The sequence below is a fragment of the Lissotriton vulgaris genome, chromosome 5 (genome assembly GCF_964263255.1).
Source record: "Lissotriton vulgaris chromosome 5, aLisVul1.2, whole genome shotgun sequence".
NCBI classification, from domain to species: domain Eukaryota; kingdom Metazoa; phylum Chordata; class Amphibia; order Caudata; family Salamandridae; genus Lissotriton; species Lissotriton vulgaris.
In genome coordinates this window covers 1,690,208,783-1,690,235,574 of record NC_141693.1, presented here as the reverse complement: position 1 = coordinate 1,690,235,574, position 26,792 = coordinate 1,690,208,783, and the positions used below count along the sequence as shown (strand labels likewise).

Below are 26,792 nucleotides of genomic sequence, written 5' to 3'. Positions count from 1 at the left end.
TGTCTTCACTTTAATCTTCTTTCCTACTTTCTTTCTCCTTCTCTTCTGTTGCACTTCTTGTTCTCTTCCTTTGCCATTTTCTTATCTGTGTCTTTTCTTATGTTTCTTGGTCTCCTAATTTCTTCATTCAATCTCTTACCGATCTCTTCTATGTATCCTCGCTTTCTCACATCTTTCTTTTTGCTTTACTTTAATCACTCGTCTCTTGACTTCCTCTTTGTCTTTCCTTGCATTTGCTGTCTTTTTTTATCTATTAAGATGTCTCCTACTTGCTTTTATTTCTCTTCTCATCCCTCCTTTTCCTTCTGTATCACCTTTTTTCTTTCTTACTCCCTTCTCTCTCTCACTACTTTCTCTTGCTGGTTCACTTGTCTTGCTTGTTCACTTCTATTTTGCTCATGAACATCTTTAGCTTCATTCGTTTCTGTCCTCTTTTTTCACGTCATTCTCTTCTATTTATTTGCCTTCACTTTTTCTCTATTGCGGCCTCTCCTTTTTCTCTACCAAGCATTCTTCTGTGTCTTAGTCTTGAAGGCACCTGAAGACAGAAAAGCAGAACCCACCCAGAAACGTATGAACAGCTTTTTAAGGACTAGGGAAGAGCTGGGTAATTACACCAGTCTGCTCTCGTGAATTTGACCTTTTGTCGTTCTCAACATAAATAGGTTGCCAGGATAGGGTAGTGTAGGAAGAGCCAGTACTGATCTGAAACATTAGGATGCGAGTTCAAGACAAACTGGTTTAGAGACAGGTGGTGTTTCTCTATGGTTGTGGATGGATATCCATCTGTCCAGAATAACAAATGTTCGCCTGGTTTGTTATGTGAGTTAATAAGTCATTATGTCCTTCACCTCTTATCCGTCATGTGATGTGACTGGTTATATGGCAAATGGATAGTTACATTGATATGTCCCTGGTTATGTTATGCGATGTTATATGCACTGTTATAGTAGGTGTATTTTTACGAATCCCATCTTAAAAAGGGAAAAAAAGCAACAGTCAGTTTTTTAATCCAAAAAATGTTGAAGTGGAACTTGTGTATCTGATCCTTTCAGTGATCCCGGACTCTTTGTATACTGCTGTGACTTCTCTACTACAGCTGTAGACCTGGTCAAGGTAAGACATAAAAGACCCATTAATTGTTCTAAACTGAAATTAGGAGAGATAGAGATCCAGTTACTATCCACTACACATTATTGAAGAGATATCCACAGAGCACTACATTATAGTTCACTGACATTGCACTATTTGTTTTCTCACTTCACTTTGGCTTATGTTGTTAACATGATCTTAAATGTTATTTATGTTGTAGTGCCACAATTGTCCTTTTCTCCCATCAATCTAATCTCCTCCCCTCTTATCTTACAATGCACGAATCCTAGATTGTTTAACTTTCTGTTAATTTTCCTTCCACGCTTTATTTACATCAATTTGATTCTCGCTAGTATTTGTTTCAATGCCTTTCTTCTACAGGGCAATGAAGACTACAATCCTTCTCGTTGTTTCGCCTTTGTCCACGATGTGTCTGACGAGCAGGATAGTTTCCCAATGCCTGCAGAGAGTGTGGACATCATCATCTTGATCTTTGTCCTTTCAGCAATCCTGCCAGATAAGTATGTTTACCTGTCATTCTTGACACTGTGTGACTCCTTGTCTCACGTTGATAAATCTGACACTAACAACTTTTTTATTCATGCATTCATTAAGCTTTATTGCGGCTATTTCAGCCAAAAAAGCACAAAATAATTTCAACAATAATCAATGTCAGCATAGACAATTGCAGTTTCATTTCATTATAAGTTCAGACATTGTGCAAGGAATGGCAAAAGGAGTGCAAATGGATCAATCATGTAGTTAAAAACTATGTAAAAACATAATTTAAGATATAAAGCTAAAACACATTTTAAAAGTCAGCGAACAATAATTTAAAAAAACAAAAACAAATATCCCACATTAATAGAGGAAAATGGAAGTCGCTGGTGACTATATAGCTTCCTTTATCAAAAACATATGTTTAAGCCACATTGCAAAGAGAACTTTTGAGCACACCACAGCATGTACTAATGCAGTATCAGATTTGAGAATCCTTAAAAGATCTCGATAATTCCTAATGCCCATGTTCTTACACAGTTGAATGATCCATTTTACCCTAGACAATTTATACGCAGGGCAAAAGAACATTACATGGGCCAGTGTTTCTTCCTCTACCATGCAGCCTGGGCATGAGGACTTTGTATGTCCAGCCCACTTATCAGTTACTGCATAAAGCGGGAGAGTTCCGCATCTGAATTACAAATACAGCTTCCTTACTAGAGGTGGCTGGATCTGATCTAAAATCGATTCAAATTGATAAACTGACTTATTACCTTTTAATAAAATAAAGAGTAAACCTTGTATAGAATAAGTGCCCTTTTTTAGAATGATTCTGAAATGGTTTCTATTGCAGCGGTTCTGATGTGGAGAGAAGAAACTGAGACATTCAAACATGGCATTAATGATTACCTTTGCATTTCAGCTGACTTGATACTAAAGATTATTAAGCCTACTGGGTTTTAAAGAATAGCTGATGGAAGGTAACTCGGAGGACATTCCCAAGATTACAACTGAGACATGGTTCTTTTTCCGCATCTTTCTAGGAAGGATTATACCTCAGGTAGACCTGGTGAGCCAGGCAGAGCTTCAGCAAGTGGGGTCTTGCTTGCACCTGCAACCAGGGAACTACTTGAATTGTCTGCTATGTCTCCTGCCCCCTTGAAAGATTTAAGTGGCCAAGTCATCATGATAATATCTACATAACATGATCCCAAATACATTGCACTAATCCTGTTCCCGTATTATGGGCCTGATTTAGAGTGTTGCGGAAAGGGTACTCTGTCGAAACAGAGATGGAGTGCCCTTTCCTCTGTACTGAAGGTCTGTCTGCCTCATTTAAAAGTCAGGGGGATCTTCAGTATGTCAGTGGGGGGAGACTACTCCGTCTCCACCACTGACATACACCTCCAATGGCCCGATAGAGTAAGGTTTGGCCATATCTCCGTCCAGCCCTGATAGAGTGGACAAGCAAATGGCAAGTTTTTACTTTCGGCCATAAGTGAAAGTAAAAACATTTCAATGACTCCCGCTCCATGGAAGAAAACTCCCATGGTGAAGGGGGTCATTGCTTTTTATATTATCAAAAAGAAAATTCTGCTTTGTTTGTAAATAAAAAAATGAAATTGAAAGTGTGCCGAATGACTCAATTATGTTGACTGCGGTTCCTGCAAATGTTAGAGATGTCCACTGGGTCACTTTACCGTGACTCCATCGTGCGGCAGAGTAAAATACTCTGTCACCCTGACAGAGAACTGCACTCTAAATCAAGCCCTATGTTTCATGGTTCTATTTCTACCCTTGTGTTAGCCAATCCTACCAATGTCATATTCAGCTCTCATACACTCTCCTTACAACCTTGGAAATGGTGCAGTTGAACTGGCCTGTTTGGAGGTGATTTATGTGTTTCAGTGGCTTGAAAAAGCAGAGGGTTTTCTATGCTGAGTGTTTCAGTTTGAAAGGGAGAAAGGGTTGCAAGCCCAAGACGGTTGATAGACTACAATGCTGATGTCTTTCTGCTTCCTTTTCTCCCATGGTCTGCGTTAAGTTCCCTGGTAGTATACCTCTGCAGACATCTGGCCTCACAGAGTGAGGGCAGCACAAATCTACATTGTTTTGTGTGTTTTCCTGGAGTCAAAATAGATAGATGACATCTCCTTGCCTTATTATCATTGATTGCATCCCTCGACCAGTCTTCTCCATGTAGACCTGTTGGTATAATCCTGTCTTAGTGTTAATAACCCCCTGTCTCATCACGTATAAATCTACCTCTCTATCCAGTAAGTAATGTACTTCTGTCACGTATCAACACCAAATACTGCATACACTCGGCAACAGCGGTATATTTTCAATGCACAACCCCAGATATTCCCAGAACAGTATATCCTAAAGGTTTTTAACGCGATAGAAGACAATAGTGACTCTTTCAATGGCAGGTGCAGCCCTCTGGTGGTATAAAAGAACTGACTGGTTTATATATTCAAAATGTACACAACGAAGCTACACAAGCTCCAGAACTGTATCCATAACAAGTATCAGTGTTTAGGTGGGCTTCAATTATTTCTATTTTTTTTTAATATGAAATAGTGCTATTGAATTTTTAAGGGGGATGACCACTCACCCAAAATGTATCTTGACGAAAAACGGACTTCACAAAAGCATTTGTTTCATGGTTGATAACGTACAGAATATGTCCTCATATTACAGAGCATAGTCACATTTAATTAAAATTACATGAGTGACTTATTGGCTACTAAAATCAGAAAGAAGCGCTAGATAACTTCTTGTCAGTCCAAAAACATGCTTGATGAGTGACCAAAAATGCATAGTTAGCTGTACCTTAAATACAGGGAAACACTGCAGCAGTGTACCCACAGTCTCAGTGCCCACATGAGCAGTACACCACCTAGTAACACCATACAGTTGTCCCTTGTGCTTATTTTTTAGATTGTGTTGTCTCTGTGTTAATGCCACCTTTTTCTAATGTCTCCCAGCCACCTGCTCTTAAAGTCATTTCACCATTCTCATTGTGTTCCTATATCCAGTGTCTTCCTCTCCCAAGCCCACATTACCTTTCTGCTTGTGAGTAAAGCCAAATTTCGTAGCTTCTTTTTCATGGGTTCTGCAGATACTAATTTCTCTGACTTCTCTTTTCTCAGGATGTTAGGTGTTCTTTGCAGACTTGTCCGACTGCTGAAACCTGGGGGGCAAATCCTTTTGCGGGACTATGGGCGCTACGACATGGCTCAGTTGCGATTTAAGAAAGGTAGGTTACTTTCTCAGCAGCCACAATGCAAATCCGAGATGGTATTTTCAGAAGTATCTTTTCTTCCCCTCTCCATGTCATCTTCTTTCCTACTTTCACTGAACCATTTTCCTTACATTCATTCCAGTGCAGACACCTGTCTATAGCAGACATGTCATGTTACCATGTAAACTTTGTGGCTTGATTGCTTTTTTTCACTCTGTAAGCAAGACAGCAGCAACTATTTTACCACAGGAAGGTCAATCAAATGTAAGTGTATGTGGATATTTTAAAATAGAACAGAAAGGTGGACAGAGTGATATAATAGATGAAATATTCATATGCCGTTTTTTAAACTATTTTCCCCTTGGTTGCTAGCACAAAGTGTGTGTTTCAAAGTGAAGCGGTTGCAGTGCCACCAAAGAAACAGGTGCTGGAAAATCATTTTTAAACATAAATGTAGCGTTTTCACTTTTGCTTCCATCAGTATGTGTCTACTCTAAACTCATCTAATGAATCACTGAAAGTTGCAAAGGAGCCTGGTTCTGGCAGCAGCTTTAGGTCACTTTTGAGCAGGTCATGAGATGATTACTTAACTAGCCTCCAAGTATATTTCTTGTTGGTATTGAGCATATTGAGTCCAATCTAAAATGTGTTCTACTATCTTGAAAAATGTGTTATGTTGTTTCTACAGTGAAGATGGTATGATGTTTGGTACTTTCCGAGAGGTTAGCTGCCCCCATGGTTTGTTAGCTCCTAGTCACCTCTAAACTCTCAAATGTTTGGCGGCCTGATTTGTTTATGCGAGGAAAGAAATCTGGGGTTAACACAATTCAGAATCCCATCTCTGCTCAGACATGAGGAGCTACATGCTTCAAGGGGTGGAGAGGTCACAGAACCTGCTGAATGTCGTCAGGTTATTCTGTGCACACGGTCATGACACTGGGTCAGCAGCTGTGATTGGGCACAAATGCTCCCTCAAGTAGGGCTTAAAGTTGTCTTGCTTTACACTCTCAAATAAAAAAAAAAATCAGCACTCCTTAGAAGAGGCATATGGTAAGGCAAGAAAACACCTAGAAAGGGATCTGTCGCAGCACTCACCAAATGAGGCACATCAAGAGACCGCTTTCAGAATAAAGCGTAGGGTTTTATTACTGCAACATTCTTTAACAGGCTTTCCCAGATGTCAAATGAAAACAACATGCACATGTAAATATGTGTATGTGAGCAATCAATAATGAAACACTCACAACATAACCAAATATTGCATGGGCTAAAACAATAGCTGATATTTATGGTAAAACCCACGTAAATAATAAGCACTTACAAGTCAAATATTAATAATGATGCAAAACATAAGCAGATTATGATAAAGAAATACTCATAAATCAAATGCAAGAGAGCAAATATAATAATAATGGGCGGCCAAATCAAGCACTGTCAAATGCAAGTAATCAAATACAAGAAATAATACTATCAAATGAAAGACTCGTATATAAAGAGCATGTATACACAAAATGGAAGCATTTAAAATATGTACAGAATACATCAGATGATGCCAATCAACAAGAACCAATGAATAAAGATACTTCACAGGCTGGCCATTCGGCACACAGATAAAAACACATGTAGAAATAACTCTATATCTCTGCATAGATCTCAATGCCAATGATCAGAGGAAATGACTCACTGGCTGCAATATCTTCAACTTAACCCACACAAGAACGGGGGATTCCCAATCACAGTCCGGGGGTCAAGAGACTCCTCAAGCGGGAAATACAGCTCTGAGCAAACGCGTCCGTTTCTCAGGAGAAGTCCGGCTTCCAAGCCAAGAAACTCCAGTTTTATAATCTCATTGCATGAGAAGACATCCCCTGCAGCAAGGAAACTTACAGGTGCTGTCCCAGCTCCATGCAAGCATTCCAAGGCAAAGGATATCTCAAGTATTGTCCTGCGCTCCCACACGTTCCAGCCCCTTCTCTTAGTGAAGCTTGCGAAAGTAGAAAACCTCTCTGAAAGTACAGAAAACAATCTTGAACGTGTGTAACCTAGGGGGGTGTAAGGGGTTCGGGGTGGTGTGTGTGTGTGTGCGCGCGCGCGCAAAGCTCATGTCAGAGAGTGTCAGAATTCAAGACACATTAAAGCATACAGGTAAAACTCTATTTCTCAATGTACAACATATACGCTGTTGCGCACCACTGCTACATCGATATACATTCCACACATTTCTCTGAGGACACGCGCCGTGAGGGGAACGGCTTCCTTGCATCTGCCCAACCTTCTTGAGGGGTAACAACACCTCCTCTCCTGTTTCCGCGCCGTCAGGGCAACGGCTGCTGGCTCCTACTTGCCGGACCGGTCGCAGCGGGAACTACATCCCCCAGCTGCCCCGGCCTCCGGTGCTGAACCTGTGACTGCATCCCTGCGCCCAGAGGCGCTACAAGTGGAAGGGGCGCCGAGTGCGTCGGTGGTACGCTGAGGACACGCGCCGTGAGGGGAACAGCTTCCTTGCATCTGCCCAACCTGCTTGAGGGTTAACGACACCTCCTCTCCTGTTTCCGGGCCGTGAGGGCAACGGCTGCTGGCTCCTACTTGCCGGACCGGTCGCAGCGGGAACGACATCCCCCAGCTGCCCCGTCCTCCGGCGCTGAACCTGTGACGGCATCCCTGCGCCGGGAGGCGCTACAAGTGGAAGGGGTACCTCGCGGGCGGCGCCGGGCTGAGCCCGGGCAGAGGGCGGGCTGTCTGTGGCCGTCCGAGGCTGGGCTGGACCACACATCTAACATCTGCCCACCCAACACTGTATCGCGGTTAAAGAACAAGGACTAAAAGGTACTGTGGGGTGTCTAGGGGGGTCTGCCTATCCAGAAATCTTGTCCACATTACCTACCCTGTTCGTATTGACTCATCTTAACTTAAGTCCCGAGAGTGCCTCTAATTATTTGCTCATTTAAACAATGGGCAAGAGAAAGACTATGGAAGGGGTGGCACAACAGTCACAATCAAAAAAAGGGAAAAAGGCAAAAAAGATCATCCATCCTGGTACAAACTGCACTCTGACTCGTTTTGAAGCTCTCGTGAATGACCTTGAGGAAATTTTGGTAGATAACCCCACCACCCAACAGGAGAAGAACCCTGACTGTGGGGCAGAAAGACAAAGACAGTGCCGAGAAAAAGTGATACCCGCTATTTTTAAGAAAAAGCCTCCCCAAATTATAACAACTTGCCTTGTTCACAATCCTCAAGAGGGTGCCCCTGGTTCGGACATTCTAGACTCTCCTGAAGACATTATTTCTGTAAATACTATCTGCGGAAGCATTGACCAGGGGGACAATCCGAAAAATGTAGGGGAACTAGTTACTATATGTAACAACAAATTTGCTGTGCTGGAAGGGGAATCCGGGGAAGCCGCAGATGTAATTGCGCAGGCTATCAAAAAGGGTACTAGAGCCATTGATGCTAGCATAAATTGAGAAGAAGATTGCCTAAAATGTGGGTCTTTTAAGGCGATCCTGAAGAAATTAGAGAAGCTAGAAAGGGACATGGTTTTTATAAAAAAAACTACTACTCCAACCCAGAAAGGAAAGATTGATACGATAAATAAAATTCAGCAGCCTAAAACATCTGCATTACCCAGGACAACATCTTTTTTAACAAAATCTTTAACCCCTGGAATGCCCAATAAAGATGTTCTACAAAAAAAAGGGCAGTTGGATAGTAGTGCGGGAGGGACAAGCACGACCATGGTGCAGCACAGTCATAGCACTAGGTCATATGCTGAAACATTTCTCTCTCTCATGCTTTCAAACTCAAATCCCTGGCTAAGCAGACCCTCCTGGAGTTCGCGATATGCAAACAAATCTTGAAATCGGCAGTTTTGTAAAAAGGCAGCGATTTTTACAAAACTGCCCGTGAAATTTGGAGAATTTAATCTTTTTTTTTTTTTGTGGGCGCAGGTATAATTCTGGAGTCCATCTTCTTGCTAACTAACCAGTACAAGAGCTTTCCTGTTTTAGTTCTGAGTTTGTAAACTTTGTGTTGAGCTATTGAGCATGCCAGCTTTGCTGTGTCAAGTAGTTTTGTTTTCAACTATACTTCAAGTTGTGTGCGAGTATCACTTGAAGGCCGCTGTCAGCAGATTTTCAAGCCCAGTAATTTGCTCTTCTAGGAATTTATTTTATTTTTATTTATTTTGAAAGTTTTATATAGCGCGAACAAGATCTTTGCAGATATCAGAGCGCTTTACATAAAGAGAGTACAGTACATGCTCCTAATCAAACAGCTAAGTCAGGAAAGCTAACAGCTCAAAACGATATAGATCAAAAATGCAGATAATACAAATAAACAAAGAGGTCAAGCCGGGAGTGAGGTCTGTGCATATTCTTTAAGAGTCCACAGTAGTGGTTCAAGTGTAATTAGTACACTTGAACTACTTGGTGGGTTGGGTTGAGTTGGGTGAGAGTTGTATGGGGGTTGTGGAGAGAAGTTCTTTGATGATGTGCAGTTCTTCTTTGACCTGGATGAGGGTGGCCATGATCTTGTCCAGCGTGGGGTATGCGATGGAGGTGGGGGCGGGGATCAGAGGTGCATGACTGACCTGTGAATTAGCGAGCAGGAGGGGGGGAAGGCTGGTGTTAGTGCAGGGCTCCATTGTGTCAGTGTCCATGTACGGGACGGAGTTAGGGAGGGGAGAGAGTTTGGGCGGGGGCGGTGTGGATGAGGTAGAGAGGGGGTTGGTGGAAGGCGGAGAGAGCAAAGTGGAGGCTGGGTGTAAGTTAGTGGTGGTGGAGGTGCAGTAATGGTAGTGAGGACTGAGAGTGGGGGGGGGGGGAGTGGGATTGATGGTGGACCTGTTGAGAGGTGGGGGAGTTAAGTAGGGAGCGGAAGTGTGTTCTACGTATCTAGTCAGAGGGTAGTGGGGACTGAGGATGGGAGGAGATAACGGGTGGGAATTGTCGTTGTGTGTGTCGTTCCGGAGCTGAGCTAGGTTGAGGGTGGGAGCTGTGATGTCAGGGGAGAGAGAGGAGTGTGGGTGGGAGCTGTGATGTCAGGGGAGCGAGGAGTCTTTATGGGGTGTGTGGAGGTCCGAGGGTTGGTAGGGGCAGAGTTGAGGGTGCTGTCAGGGGAGAGTGGAGTGTGGGTGGGAGCTGTGATGTCAGGGGAGAGAGGAGTGTTAATGGTATGTGTGGAGATCCGAGGGTTGGTCGAATGGGAAGGGTTGGTGTTGAGGGTTATGTCAGGTGAGAGAGGGGAGTGGGTGGGAGCTGTGGTGTCAGGGGAAAGAAGGGTGTTAATGGTATGTGTGGAGGTCTGAGAGTTGGTAGGAGGGGAAGGGGTGGGGTTGTGGGTGAGAGCAGTGTGGGTGGGAGCTGTGATGTCAGGGGCGAAATGAGGATTGGTGCGTGGGGAGGGGGTGGGGTTGCGGGTGAGGGTAGTGGAGTCCGGGGTGAAGGGAATGGCGGTGATTTGAGTCATCTGTGCATTACAGGAGGTTAAGAATTAAAAATTAAAACTGGTGCAGTTTGCCTAAATGTACCGAATACAAGTAGATGTATGGTGCTGTCAGTATACTGGAGCAAAATACAAAAGCATTTGTAAGTTACATGAATCGCAGGTGACATTAGAGCGCAAACAAAAGATATAAGCGGTAGCAAATGTTGCAGTACAGGAGTTACATGTACCAGGTGACACTAATGCGCACCCATAGGTAAATATGAGGTAGCAGTCGTTACATTACACGTTATAATACCAATACATAAAAACAGATAGTTGTAGATTATGAGCACCTAAAATATATGAGGTAGCAATCGGTGCATTACAGGTAAGACAATTACATAAAAACAGGTTATAGGACCAATACGTAAGACCAAATAATTGTAAACTGTGAGCACCCAGGAATGTATGAGGAAGCAGTCGGTGCGATACTGTGAAAACAATTACATAACAACAGGTTATAGGACCAGTACAAAAAAAACAAATAGTTGTACACTGTGAGCATCCAAGAATATATGTTGTGGCAGTCGGTGCATTACAGGTAATGAACAATTGCATAAAAACACATAGATGTAAAAATGCTGCAATAAAAGGCAGACACTATCACAAGAGCGTGTCGATACAGGCTAAGTAAGGTGCGCGGTAGTAGAACTTAGACTATGTGTCTGGTTCTCAGCTCTTGCTCCAATAGTGAGATTGACTAGTCCATGATGGCCGCCACTGAGAGAGATCAGTCTAAAATGGCCGCCAAGAAGGGGAATCGTAGTCCTCTGTTTGTTGTTCTTGCTTTGGACCTGTGTGGAGGAGATATGCCGAGGAGCCTCGTGGGCCTCTGGAGGTACAGACAGAGATTTATGGTTTCAGTTAGTGACCCCTGCCCTTGTGAACAATGGCGGTTTAAAAATGTGAGATGAGTGGAGTAAATAAAGTACCTTATGGTTATTTTCAGCACAGTGGCGCCTTAGAGTTTAGAGTGCAGTATTGCCGATATCACACTTTGCAGGCATCCAGGGTCTAGTCAAGAGGTGAAGCAAGATGCGGTGAATTACTGGCAGGCTGCATGCTAGCCCCCATGCCCGATCCTCGGTCCCCGCCAGCACCGTAAGAAGGCTGTAGGTCCGCAAGTCTGCTCCGCAGGTCCGCTCCTAGGGCCCTTGCAGCAGCATGAGAGGGGGGGCACCGGGAGTCATGACCGCCGAAGGAACCTCGCTGTTGCCCGCAAATCGGCCCGAGCTCCTAAGCTGCAACCCCTCCCGTCTCGCTGTTGCCCGCAAATCGGCCAGAGCTCCTAAGCTGCAGCCCCTCCCGTCTCGCTAGGCGATGTCGTGTGTCTCCCGCTATCCTCGCCTCTAGCCTCGGAACTCCCCTCTTACCGCATGAGCCCGGGCAGAATCCGCCGAACAATATGAGGGCAGCTCCCTCGCAGATCCTCACTGGGGGCGTCTCCGCTCCCAGTCAGCGGACAGGTATCCTCTGCTGGCTCCAGTCAGCGCCCCATCAGCCGGTTCCCGCCGTCCGTTGAAGTCAGCTCATTCGACCCCACCAAGCCTGTGCGCCCACTCTCCTATGGGTGCCGCATGAGTCCGGGCAGAACCGCCGCGCAGTGAGAGGGCAACTCGCTTGCAATCCCTCACCAGGGCGTCTCTGGTCCCAGACTCTTATCTCCTGCCGGCTCCAGTCAGCGCCCCAGCAGGCTCACAGCGGATGTCTCGATCCCGGGTGTCTCTGGTCCCAATCTGGTCTCATCTGCTGGCTCCGGTCAGCGCCCTTGCAAGCTCCAGGCAGTCAGACGTCCGTTCTAGACTCCTGCGATGGACAGTAGCAGCCCGGTGTCCGGTGAAGGCGGGGGCGATAAGGTCCTCTCCCGCGCCGTTAAGAATATGTTCCAGTTACTTGAGTTGTCTGTTGTAGTTACATTCAGTTGCGTAACTACGGATACCCGGGATACTGAGTGCTAACAGGGATTAAATCCAAAATTGGAATCCCAAGCACTCGGAGCTCCGACCAGGAGCTCCTACCCGGCGGCCATCTGAGCCCCTGAGAGCACACTGACACTGAACAGTCTTTCCTCCTGTTGCTTCCATTTTTTTTCTGCACAACCGCTTTGACTTTCCCTTGTGACAGCCTTGAAGCCTTTTAAAGATTACTGAGTGACAAGATCAAATTGCCTTTAGCTAGTATTCCTCTGTTGCACCCAGCGGAAAGTCCACCAGCAGATCATCTTTCAGTCACAATGCACTTAAGCACTTCTGGCCCCTGCACCTGCATGCTGAGCTGTATCATGACATAGAAATTGCCCAGCTCGGCTGCGGGACGAAAAGATAATCCAGATGGGAATAACAGCAGTAGTTCATGGAGTAATGAGTATATGGAGTATATTGTTTGTCTTTTATATGCCTCTTCTGCCATTCATCGCTGAGACCAACTGAGTCTGCCCAGCGGGCCAGGACTGTGGATCTTGAAGCTGGAGAGGAGCTGATAACCTCTACGCATGTGTTCACGAGTGTCATATGCATGGGGGATTCTAATAGTCTCTCAGTCACTTCATGGAGGGTACTGTTAGTCATGCTGGGGTTGCATCTGCATTTATAATGGACCAGGTCAGAGTTTCTTGTGTGCCTGTTATTGTAGCAAACCTACCCAGGGTATCTGTGCTGATGCCCCTGGAGCCCAAAGTGAAGCCTGATTGGAACACCATGGTGTTTCCTTGCCTGCTGAGGAAAGTGAACTATGTACCCAACAGATAAGTCTCCTGTAGAAGGAGAACATCGGGGACATGTAAATTGAATCCCTGCACCTCTCTTAATTTTGTTATGAAGCCTGTTGACATTCCATGTTGAAATGGGGGTAATGACAAAGTGATCTAATATGTGACATTGTAAAGTCTAAAAAGGAATTTTGTGTGTCCTCTGTATTTCCATGTCTTTATTTCTAAACTTCAAGTAAACTATAACCCCCATCTCCCCTCAACTCCCTCCTGCCCTATACGTTGTACCAAAAAGCATCTATTGCCCTAGAAAACTAACTAGAACTTCCTAACCTGAATAAAGCTGTGGGGCTATCTGTGGTATGCCTAGTCCATACTCAACCATTTTAGGAACCCATGTACATATCAAGATTGCCTTGTGTAGCTAATATTGCAGATCAAATGCCATACACCCCTGGGTGAACTCGCATCTCCAAGTTGCTAATTTTTTCTCAGAGTGTGCTGCCATCTCCTCTTCTGGAGTGGAGTGCTTGACGGCATCTGGAGTTTAGGTCTACCAGGGTCCAAACTCCCTGTCCGCTCAGAATCAGATGAGTCACTGAAGGATGTGTTACTGGTGGTGTTGTGTCCCTTACCCACTGCACAGCCAGGGGCCTCCACCGCAGCTGCACCTTTGCACTCTGGACTTCATAGAGTCCTGAGCATGATCCACCCCCGAATGGTCCAGCTTGGAATATTGGTCTTGTTAATTTACGTTTGTGTGCGTTGGGGTAGGGGGGAGTATTTTCTCCGCGATCCAGGCCTATGCTTTCTACAGTTGCTCAAAAAAGATAAATGTTACGTTTTGCTGGGCACAAACATCTCCCCTCTTCTCAACCCCCCCCCCCCCTCCCCCAAGTATTTTGTTGGGCACAGGAGCATATAGTTAATGTTCATCGCACTGAATTCCTACTTTACATGCTAAAAGAATGTGTGCTGCATCTGTATCAATTTGGCATAATGTGCAAAAATGTAAATGTTATTTAATTCAAATCTCGTGTTCTGTTTTTCCTGTGCAACCTTGATAATTGAGGCAATGGGCTATTAATAGACCAGGGAGTGCACCAGGTAGAGGCTATTGGGCAAAGGAGTGATGCCCCGCTCAATCGTAATGTGATCTCATCTTTTGGGGTGAGCCTCTCCAACCCTGAATCTAGGAAGGGCTTGGGATGCGTACCTTCGATCCCCGAGGGTAAGCCCACAAATTGCAATTATTGCGATGTGAGCGGCCGTTTGCATACTCTGCCTGTGCAGTCAGGTTGCTAGTACCTTACAGATATTGAGCAACAAATTAACAAAAGTTCAGCAAAATTAGGTAACATCATGTTTTACATTTTAATACTTCTGACTTGGGTGACGATTTATACAATAGCGGACAGCCCGTTGTTCCGCCAGGGGTTTGGAGTGGATTACTTTGTCCCCCTGCTGGAGGGACCGCCCACCAAATTTATAAATGCAGTCACTTATAAAGCATTGGCAGGAACCGCCATTGTGGTGGTTCCTGTCTTTGCATATCGCTGTTTGGTGCAGGGTTGCGTAAGCATAATGTCACCCTGCACCAAACAGTTTTATTTATTTTTTTGTTTTGAAAAAGAAAATCTCAAAACTTGATTTTCTCTGTTTGAAAATAAGAAAAATAATGCTCCCCTTGCCATGGGAGCCATCTCCCATGGTGGAGGGTGCATTATTCACATTTTACTGTCTCCCACCGACAGTGCGTTGACTGACCGTGAAAAATAAATGTCTTCACATCCATCCATCCATCCAGATTGGGCAGGCGAGCATGTAGCCATTTCTCTGGGCAGTACGTGAGGATTGGCTATGACGGTGATGGAGTAGTCTCCGTTGTAACCAAACCAAAGGTCCTCCTGCATCAAAATCGGATGGACCTTAATATTGTCGGTGTGTGCACTCCATTGCTGTTGCGACGCAGAGTACACACTGCCAACATCTAAATCGTCCCTAAAGTTACAGCTCTTATACCTGCTGGCAGGTCCCCTCAATATATGATAGGCTAGTAGTATTCTAGTTTGTTGGGTGTTTCCCAGTCGACATGTTGCATGTAATATTCCTACTGTGGGGCTTGGGTGGTCACTTTACGCTGCTCAACATACTTTTATTTCCTGACATTCTGCTGCCTTAAATACAGGGATTCCAATTATTTTTGGAGAAAAGCGACCTGTTTTACCACCACGTTACATTTATTAACAGTGAGTCTTGTTGCTCTCAAATAAATTATATTCCTCCAGTTCCATGTCTCAAGGTGACAAGCTAAATCGCCCACATAGAATTATAATTCAGTGTCTTCAGTTCATAGTCCGTCTTTGGATGTGTGTTTCTCTTGCAATGCAAGCGTGGTGAAGTATATTTAACTAGTGCAGCCAGAATAATTAACTGAGCTACAAGAAGAAGTAAGCAAAGTAACTACAAATTACACTTGCATGATTCACTTTCACCAAAACAGTATGTGTAATTTCAAAACAGCTTAAGCAAGCGCATAACAGTGGATTTAGAGAAGTTTCACAGGGCAAAATAAACAGTATCATGTTTAATGGCTGATTACAATTCTTCCTCAAACCATCAACTTTAACATATCACTTTGTATACCTTTACAATACGATGCTCCAGAGACCGTAACTTCCCAACCTTTTATCTAATTTTGGTCAATTGTTGAAGTTAGGATTGCAACACTATTTTTCGTTCCATGGTAAGTAGCTTATCGATAGACGACAACTTCTCCCAAAAAGTAGCTGCATCACTCACCATAATGTTAAGCATGGTACCTGAAGCCTACAGTGACTTGTGTAATGCCACTTTACTTCGTTAATACAATATAATGTGCCACACTAGCCATCAAACTTGAATGTCTGGTGTAGGAAAAATTATACTGATAACCTCATGATTGAGTTGTATGTTTTCTATTTATTTGCCTGCTTCTTCCGAAGGCGGGGTGTTAAGCGTATTGTTTCTGTCTGTACATCTAACATTGTAAGGGGGCTGACCCTTGCATCGGCTTCTATTTCCCCCCCCCCCCCCACCTCCCCCTAAGGGCCATAACTAAAGTCCTGCCTTGGGACTCACATCTATGACTCGGGGGCTCATGAAGAATCTGACGCACATTTGACTGCACTGGGAAATACTCTTACGGATCAACAGGCAATCACGAGTCGGCTGTACATCAGCAGTTATTACTAAACATACCTTATTTTCCGGCGTATAAGACGACTCGGCGTATAAGACGACCCCCTACTTTTCATGATAAAATGTAGGTTTCATGCTATACCCGCCGTATAAGACTACCCCCACTTCCAACGCAGTCCTGCATAGCGATTTTGGTCATTCACTGCGCCATTTGTTCTATTTGCCTATTACTTTTTATTTGCTATCAATACTTGCACAGTGCTTCCACAGTGCCACCATCACCTACGTAACATTAGTTCTTGTGTTTGAGTGCCCTCCATTTATTTCAAAATTATACCGTACCTCTACTTGCACACATATCACTTTTTCCTCCTGTAATGCACCATTTTCTATTGAAAAGCGGTCTGACACCTTCGGGTGAAGTCCGCACTATGTAAAAACGCATGAACACATACCGTAAAGTTTGGTACCCGGCGTATAAGACGACCCCCAACTTTCCAGAACATTTTAAGGGGTTAAAAAGTCGTCTTATACGCCGGAAAATACGGTAATGGCGCTGTCAATTTCCAAGAGGCTCTGTCCACGACCCCAGCAACAGCTTAAATTAATACAAGCAAGGCCAGAGACTTTGACTGTCATAGTTTGAGCTGAGAGAAAGTTAGTTACTCAGTAAAGAAAAGATGTATAGATAGATAGATAGATAGATATATTACCTACTGGCGGTTGCCGGTAGGTAGCTATAGTTAGGGTATAGTTTCCATAGGAAGAGTGTTTTTCATTAGCCCATAACTTTGGCGTCGTTAAACGAATCCTCGCAAAATTTTCAAAAGTAGTTTGCCACTCACTAAAGCTGCTGTCTTTAAAGTTTTGGGGTGATCTGTCAAGCCTGGTCATAAAAAAAAAGGTGGGTCCCAAAATGTTTTTTCCCCATGTTCATTTCCGTAGGACCTTTAGACACTCTACAGCCCGAACTGCTGAACGGAATGACACCAAATTAGGAAGAAGGGTAGCTGTTAATCCAGAAAGCGACCTTTTTGTAAATTGTGGTGAATCTGTTCAGTAGTTAAGAGTAATTTAAAGAAATTTCAAATTGTATATATAAGCGCACAGAGGATCGCGTCCCCTTCCGATCTCGTGCTGAGATATGATTGGCTGCCAACACTGCAAACCAGGAAGTGTTGGCAGCCATCCTTGGACGTTGCTTGAGCCAAGTTCCAGAAAAAACATTTAAAAATGTAAAATACCCTGACCCCCTTGAGTCTTCGCAGGGCCATAACTGCATTTTTCGTTTCTCAACATTTTAAAAAACAATAAACAAAGTACAGGCTCCCACGCTTCCTTAGTTATCGGCCCCCTGGTGGGTCAGGTCCCAAGGGCATTTTTGTAAAAAGGGTGGGGGGGCTCAATGCCCCCCCGAGACTGTAGTGTAGTTCCTATTTCCCTGATAGGTTCTGCGCATTGGAATAACATACACAATAGGTTTGGCATAGGACTGAGGTCAGTATGCCCCTATCGTGTATATTAAACTTAATTACTGTGCATCGGCTAGCTCAGAGGCCACTAGAAACTTCTTGAAGACAAGAAGGGAATAGCTTCTGGCAACCGCATAACATAAAACCCTGATCCCTTAGGATAGTGAAAACAATATACTACTTTTCATTGTCACTCATCTCAGAGAAGTACATAGAAGAAACAGTCAGGTGTGTTTACAATAAAATTTATTGCACAGTTGTTATTCTAGTACTGGTTATATGTGCTGCGAACACTGTTGTGGACATTAGCAGAGAAATATGGCCGCAGTGCAATTACATAAAAAGGCATTGTATAGTTCTACCATTTTGCAATAGTAACGAACACATACATGAAATACCAAATGCATTAAGATAAAGCCTATACCCCTATGATGCCTAACTAGATGTACCCAAGTGTACCTAGCATGTGTGTAAGTCTTAGAGAGCCAAGAATCCCCCTAGGATTTAGGCTAACCCCATTACATTCGTGGGACTTCATCCTGATCTCGAGCTGGACTCTCCAGGATGAGTGGATGGACTTCTGCCAGCTGGAGATGTGGCATGACGTAGGTTGCACCGTCTCAGGTCAGAGTGTCGGCATGGAAGTCTTGCTCTACTCTGGTTTACTTGGGCAAAGGGAGGTATATTTATACCCGATAGGTCCCTTGTAATGTTAGTATTGAGGTGAAGTCGGTCAGAGGAAGACGTTCGGATTGAACCCTTAGGGAATAGTGGTTCATGTATATTTAATGAGTTATTGGAGAAATCAATAATCCTGTGCTAGGGAAAATCCCAAGAGTTTAAGGGTCTATTTCTAAGAATTTGTTGTGACGTAGGTTAGTCTGTTGGACATGGAGATGACGTATTTAGGACTGACCGTCCTCTGCGCCCAGAGCACACGTCAGATAAGGGACAGCCTCTGTTGCTCGTTATTGTGAAGGGAGGGCTAATATAGGTGAGAGTGCCTTACGTGGGTGAACGGGCCTGCCTGTCTTTGTGGCACGAACAATGTGTGCCTCTGAAACAGCGCAACTATGTTAGGGCCTTAATCCAACACATAACAAGACTTAATATTGACCCAGGGAGCCGGCAGGGACCTCAGGGGCCTTGGAGCTCCCCTGCGGTCCTCAGCAGTTGTTAGTTGAGGCCTTGGGAGGCACCAGGGCAGCCACAATAGAGGACGGGCCCCATGGGATGGGGTCCTCTGGGACGTAATCAGCCCCCTCCCCTTATTTCATTAAAAAAAAAAAAAGGCCAAAATCGACCATGGTCCTTTTAATTTAAAAAAAACGTTCTTTAAAAAAAAAAAAAGGCCGGACTAAAACCAAACTCAAATCAGTCTTGACCCTGCTCCTCATGGGAACAGTCCAGCAGAATTTGTCCTAAGTGGCCAAGGGTATGCCCAGACGTGGGTCCCTTGACACTGTGCCACTGGATTCAGACTAGCCTGGCTGATGAGGGGTGATAACCCGGTACCAGGAAGCTTGTTTCCAGGCCAGGGAGTGCTTGGCCTGGTAGTTCAGGCTGGACTGTTCCCATGATCAGTACAGTCAAGACTACTTTGCATATGGCTGGGTCCAAACTGTGGTGGCCTAGTGAGCAAAAGAACAACGGATTAAACCCTGATCTCTTGACTGGGGATGGATGGTTGAATAGTTTCAGCACTCCGTTCATCATCTTCTTGTGTTCGCTAGGTTTGCCCTAAGTGGCCAGGGGTTATGCCCAGACGTGGGTCCCTTTGCTGTCCTACTGGATTCAGGCTAGCCTGGCTGATAAGGGGTGATTCCCCAAAAACGGTCCTAGGATGCTTGTTTCCGGTCCAGGGAGGACCTGGCCTGGCAGTTCAGGCAAGACTGTTTCCATGAGGAGCAGGGTCTTGACTGATCTGATTATGGCTAAGTCCAAACTGGGGTGGCATAATGAGCAAAAGACTACGGATTAAACTGAGATCTCTTGATTGGGGTTGAGAGGTTGAAAGGTTTCAACATTTTCTCCATCATCTTTTTGTGTTTGCTATGTTTGCTCTAAGTGGCCAAAGGTATGCCCAGACGTGGGTCCCGGGCTCACTGTGCCACTGGATTCAAGATACCCCAAACCTGGTCCCAGGATGCTTGTTTCTGGTCCAAGGAGGACCTGGCTTTGCAGTTCGAGCTGGACTGTTCCCATGATGAGCAGGGTCGAGGCTAATTTGCATATGGCTGGGTCAAAACTGGGGTGGCATGGTGAGCAAAAGAACAATGGATTGAAAACTGGGGTGGCATGGTGAGCAAAAGAACAATGGATTTAACCCCAGATCTCTTGACTTGGGGTGAATGTTTGATTTGTTCCGCATTCCGTCCATCATTTTTGTGTCTCTTGCATACAATTCTTTAGACTTGCAAACACAGATTTTCCTGTACTAAGATCATGCAGTCTATTTTCTAGTGAATTTTCACCTGTCTTGCATCATTTTGGAATTTAAGCCTGCACGGCTCTTTCACCACATAGAACTCTGTGACACTCTCTACTGATGTCTGTGGTAGCTCAACTTCTTCACAATTGGTTTCCGCTCTAACACCTGCAGACTCCATAGTCATGAATTTGAACTCGAAAATAAACCAGAAGCAATAGGAGCGTCTAGAGGCATAGCTCATGTTCCCACTTGGGCTTTGGTGACCAGGCTTGGGTGCTTTGAGAATTGTCATAATTTCTCTTCTGAGGAGGCCTGCAGTTATGTGTTTCTGATCGTCTCCTGTGAAATATTTTCTCTCTGTAAGGTCCTCACCAACCGAGGTTTTGTTGTCTAATAAGGTGCAATTTGTGTATTTCTTTTAACCCCTTCCATGCTCATGACAAGGTCAACTCGTCATCGGTGTTACCTGCGCTGTGCGTTTGACAAGCTGACCTTGTCATGAACAATGGTGATTGAATGAATGCAGCACAGGACGGGAAAACCCCATAGCAGCCAAGGTGTTAAGTATTTGTTGTGCTATTAATTCTGGTGTGTTTAGTAAATTGTGCAGATATTCAAAATAAAAGTAAATGTGCATCATGTCTCCTTTTCTGCAGGTCGCTGTTTATCTGACAATTTCTATGTGAGAGGGGATGGAACCAGGGTGTATTTCTTCACGCAAGGTAAGTAGTGCCCACCTACTGAGGGGCAAAGAAAGTCTTCTCTTTTATTGTGATTGGAATATATTGGACACCAGTTCTCACTTAGTAAGACCTCTGGAACTCCGATAGCTTTTCCCACACATTTATGCATGATTTCATGAGCGAAATAGAGGAGGAGCTGGTGACATTTATGAGCCGGTCTATCCCACAGATCTCATTTTACGTTGGCTATGTTTCCCCTAGAGCAGAGGTCTTCAAACTTTTTGATGCTGAGACCCCCTTGTAAAACCTTTTTTGGCGTAAGGACCCCTTCTGACAAAAGATTCTAGAAACTGGTACTCCTCATCATCAACTATCGACAAACATAAATGCGCCTGTTAGACCTCATCACATCCATCCATCATTCATCCACCCTCACTTCCACACATCCATCCATCCTTCATCCATCCACCCTTCCATCCTTCATCCATCCTTTCATCCTTCTATCCATACATCATCCTTTACCTATCCACCCATCATTCATCCATCCAACTTTTCACACATCCATCCATCATTCATCCATGCAACATTTTATCCATCCATCCATACATCCATCCATGCAACCTTTTATCCATCCATCCATACATCCATCCTTCATCCATCCACCCTTTCATCCTTCCATCCATACATCCACCCTTTACCTATCCACCCGTCCATCCATCCACCCATCATTCATCCACCCACCTTTTCACACATCCATCCATCATTCATCCATGCAACTTTTTATCCATACATCCATCCTTTATCCAACCACCCTTTCACCCTTCCTTCCATACATCCATCCTTCATCCATCCACCCTTTCATTATTCCATCCATATATCCATCCACCCTTTCATCCATACATCCATCCTTCATCCACCCACCCTTTCATCCATCCATCCACCCATCATTCATCCCCCACCTTTTCACACATCCATGCATCTATCATTCATCCATGCAACCTTTTATCCATCCATACATCCACACTTTCATCCTTCCATCATTACATCCATCCTTCATCCATCCACCCTTTCATCCATCATTCATCCACCCACCTTTTCACAAATCCATCCATCATTCATCCATGCAACCTTTTATCCATCCATACATCCATCCTTCATCCATCTACCCTTTCATCCTTCCATCCATCCATCCAGCCACCCTTTCATCCATCTACCCATCATTCATCCACCCACCTTTTCACATATCCATTCATCATTCATCCGTGTAACCTTTTATCCATCCATACATCCATCCACACTTTCATCCTTCCATCATTACATCCATCCTTCATCCATCCACCCTTTCATCCATCCATTCACCCATCATTCATCCACCCACCTTTTCACAAATCCATCCATCATTCATCCATGCAACCTTTTATCCATCCATACATCCATCCTTCATCCATCTACCCTTTCATCCTTCCATCCATCCATCCAGCCACCCTTTCATCCATCTACCCATCATTCATCCACCCACCTTTTCACATATCCATTCATCATTCATCCGTGCAACCTTTTAAACATCCATACATCCATCCTTCATCCATCCTTTCATCCATCCACCTTCCACCCACCTTTTCACACATCCATCCACCCTTTCATCTTTACATCCATCCACTCATCATTCATCCACCCACCTTTTCCCACATACATCCATCCTTTCATTCTTACATCCATCCATCCTTCATCCTTCCTTCCATCCATACATCCATCCATCCACCCACCCATTCATCCTTCCATCCATACATACATCCTTCATCCATCCATCCACCCATCATTCATCCACCCAGTTTTTCTGTGCCTCTCTCATGGAGGCGGGGTCAGTATCTCTCTGCGTCTTCTTTCTTCTTCTTCCTCTCATGGGAGGGCATCTCTGTGCCTCCCTGCTTGGGGGGGGGGGGGGGGGGGGGCAGGGGGCAGACAGGCTTTATAAACATCTTACCGTGAAAAACAGACTCTCAGCCATGTTTCTCCTGCACAGGTGCCAGGTATGAGGGCTCGTGGGACTAGAACCAATGATTGTAATGTCCTTCTGCTGTTTACTGTGTGTTTGTAAAGCGCTCTGATACCTACGGGTTAAACTAGCGCAAAATAAACCGTTAAAAATAAACCCCACAGCTTAGTCCATTGAACTCAAAGGGCTACAGCATTCTCCCCCAGCCCCCCCAGCTCGTGTATGTGAGCCCGGCTGAAACCGCTTCAGGGACACACACAAAGGCACACCAGAGTACTTCACAGGTCTTCAAAAGACCTTTACTTGTTAATGAGGCTTTGATGTTTGCCATGAGCACCCTCAATCAGCCCGATGCCAGGAACTGCACTCTGACAGTATCTTCGACCCCCTTCCCAGGACTCCACGACCCCCCTGGGGGTCGCGCCCCACAGATTGAAGACCTCTGCCCTAGAGCCTTTTAAACTGGGGTGCAGGAAATTAACAACCCTTCATCTCCAACAAACGGATGAAACCTGTCTTTAGTCCATTATTCTAACTCGTGGTAAATATGGGAGAGTGATTTGATCTGTTTGGACCCTTTCCATTTATGGCCCTGTCTGAATCATATTTGCTCAATTTTTGTGTGGAAGCTGACAACCTCCCAAGTTGTAGAGGGACATGGTTTTCTTAGATATATTCATTTGCCCACCCTTTATCATTGTTCTTAGAGACGGCATCTTTTGTGTTAAGCATGTAGCCCACACTTCCACCTTCTCCAGTCGCCTGATGTCATATTATGACTAAGGCTCCCTGTTTTCCGTTTTTACTGATATTTACAGATGAATACAGACAGAAAACATTTGTTTTCTTGTCTGTATTTATTTTTAAATGTGGATAAAACGGAAATTGGGTTGCTTTTTGAGTAATTCTAAATACTGTCTTCCATGACTGCCAGGCCAATAGATGTGTGGATTGATAGGTAAGGGGGTTAAAAAAGAAAGGAATTTTAGTAAAGAGGATTTAACAGTAGTAGATATGCAAAAGGTTGATACGGAAATTTACATATATTGATATAAGTGCATTGATTTATCTTCTGCGGATCTTCACAACACTGAAACCTGTCAGGCATTCAAGCATGAGTGCATATGTATTGGTTAAGTAAATGTGGAAATATACTAATTTCAGCCTCCTTTCTCCACAAAACCCAAAATAAATATGGATAAATACAGAAAAATTAGCAAAATATAAATATGGATAGATACAGACGGAAATGTCAGAAAAATAAATACCAGAAAGCCGAAAGCCCTAAATGACAGCCCCACAGAAATTCAAGGTTGTCCCTGCTCCACATGTGTATTGCCTATTTGAGAGGGCTTAATCCAGACTACAAGTTACTGCTTAACTTCTACAAATAGTACGTTTTTCCTTCCTATAACTATGGTTTCAGAAATTTTGCAGGTCTTTTGTGCCATTTGTCCACCTAAATTGCAGTCTTACCTGGCTTATGTATTGTCTTCCTCTGTTCGCCAACTCCAGATAATCTCTGTGAGTACCACTTATTAATGCACAGTGAGGTCAGCATAACAACTGTCATGTTATGCAGGGCTGTTTCCCCATGGTCTCATAAGGTCTGTAGAACAAAGTATTGCTTTGTAAAATTCATTTTTGTCACCCGTGGGGTCCTATTTCTGTTGGCCAGAAGGCTGAGCTAATCATGTTACAATAAAAGTGATGTGACTAATTAACCAATAGTGTTCCTTCTTTTACTTTCTTAGATGAGCTGGACAAGCTCTTGACAGGTGCCGGTTTGGAGAAGGTGCAGAATGTGGTTGACAGGCGCCTTCAGGTGAATCGTGGGAAGCAGCTAACAATGTACCGGGTGTGGATCCAGTGCAAGTACCGCAAGCCATTGCCTCTAGGAAGTGAGACTAGTGAAGATGCAGCTTAAACGGAACTGGCCTTCAGGATGTGGGCTGATATCTATAAATCCCCCCCAAGGATTTAACGGGAACGGTCTGCCATAGCAAACAGTAACACCACAGACTGGGCGGACATGTGCTGAAGTGTCTTTTTCCCCCATTCAGACTCTTTTCTCAGTTCTCCCGTTGACTTTTCTGGACCAGTGAAGATGATCTGAGCATCTTTTTTTTCCCCCACTGTAAAACCCAAGTATGTCTTCTCTTCAAACATCACCAGCTCCAGCCTGCTTGTTAACAATTTGTTTTACACCTTCATCTGCTGTATCATTTAGCATTTTGAAGTTCACCTCCACTGGGCTGAATATCATGGGAGCCCACTCAGATGCAAACCCTTTCTTTTTTAAGGTATTTTATTTTAAATTAATCATAAAGCTCGTTTTAATAAATTGCTATTCTACACAGTGCCATTATATAAATGTGTCTTGGCAACTACATTTTAGAACTATGTGGGTGATCAGAGATGTTTTTTGCAAATATTTGAAGGAGTTCCCTTTTTCTTACGCATAGCATGCTTAAGCAGTACAAATAAATCAGTCAGTCAAAAAATAAGCTTACCCCATCACACAGTCGTGTGTGTGTGTGTATGTGTGTATATTTTATATATATATATATATATATATATATATATATATATATATATATATATATATATATATATATATCCACGAACACCCTCCAACAAAATGAAAGGAAAGAATCCCAGGCAGGGAAATACAGGTGGGGTTCTTTATTGAAGTTCCTTACAGCCGGGCATAATGCATTTCGGATTGAAATCCTTCCTCAGACGCCCCTAGCCGCTGTGCCTCATGTCCGTTGTGCCCCGATTGAGAGTCGTCAATCTTAATAAAGTTCACTTCTGGCTCCGCCCCCGCTCATGTGATCATCTGCTGGGTTGGGTTCAGTATGGAACTCCAACTCCCAGAATCCTGTGTGCCTGGTGTAGCGTGATGGGGGAAACAAAAAGTTAAATCTTAGTGTCTGCAGGCATAAGTGAATTTGGGCACGCATGGTGAGGTGAGTATTCAGGCATCACAACCCCTCGAGTCCCCGCATAGCTTCAACCTGTCGGGCGCTGGTTTTGCTGAAACTTGGGATGACGACAATGCACCATCACCACCGTGCAGTCACGGTCCGCTCATGCGGTGTTCCTCGCGTTGCAGCGCGCTAAAGGTGGGTCCGCCTGAAGTCAATACCTTGACAAGAATTTCGATTGCAAGCGCAAACACACCAGTAAAGCAGGCAACCTCTTCATGAAGCGGGATTCTTTGGTGTGTCTCTGGCTGACACACGAATATCCACGAACACCCTCCAACAAAATGAAAGGAAAGAATCCCAGGCAGGGAAATACAGGTGGGGTTCTTTATTGAAGTTCCTTACAGCCGGGCATAATGCATTTCGGATTGAAATCCTTCCTCAGACGCCCCTAGCCGCTGTGCCTCATGTCCGTTGTGCCCCGATTGAGAGTCGTCAATCTTAATAAAGTTCACTTCTGGCTCCGCCCCCGCTCATGTGATCATCTGCTGGGTTGGGTTCAGTATGGAACTCCAACTCCCAGAATCCTGTGTGCCTGGTGTAGCGTGATGGGGGAAACAAAAAGTTAAATCTTAGTGTCTGCAGGCATAAGTGAATTTGGGCACGCATGGTGAGGTGAGTATTCAGGCATCACAACCCCTCGAGTCCCCGCATAGCTTCAACCTGTCGGGCGCTGGTTTTGCTGAAACTTGGGATGACGACAATGCACCATCACCACCGTGCAGTCACGGTCCGCTCATGCGGTGTTCCTCGCGTTGCAGCGCGCTAAAGGTGGGTCCGCCTGAAGTCAATACCTTGACAAGAATTTCGATTGCAAGCGCAAACACACCAGTAAAGCAGGCAACCTCTTCATGAAGCGGGATTCTTTGGTGTGTCTCTGGCTGACACACGAATATCCACGAACACCCTCCAACAAAATGAAAGGAAAGAATCCCAGGCAGGGAAATACAGGTGGGGTTCTTTATTGAAGTTCCTTACAGCCGGGCATAATGCATTTCGGATTGAA

At 44.4% G+C, this 26,792-nt stretch overlaps 1 protein-coding gene across 2 annotated transcripts in view; it reads left to right on the top strand.

Annotated features, from left to right (window-relative positions):
* Positions 1 to 25,156, top strand: part of METTL2A (methyltransferase 2A, tRNA N3-cytidine) — a 49,925-nt gene extending 24,769 nt beyond the window's left edge. For both annotated transcript variants that reach the window (XM_086923833.1, XM_086923832.1), the window contains 5 exons: positions 1,056 to 1,116; positions 1,474 to 1,613; positions 4,749 to 4,855; positions 20,774 to 20,839; positions 24,551 to 25,156. In XM_086923833.1, the coding sequence (XP_086779959.1) occupies positions 1,056 to 1,116; positions 1,474 to 1,613; positions 4,749 to 4,855; positions 20,774 to 20,839; positions 24,551 to 24,723 (547 nt within the window). In that variant the 3' untranslated portion in view covers positions 24,724 to 25,156. The remainder of the gene's footprint in view (positions 1 to 1,055; positions 1,117 to 1,473; positions 1,614 to 4,748; positions 4,856 to 20,773; positions 20,840 to 24,550) is intronic.
* Positions 25,157 to 26,792: the final 1,636 nt, after the last annotated feature.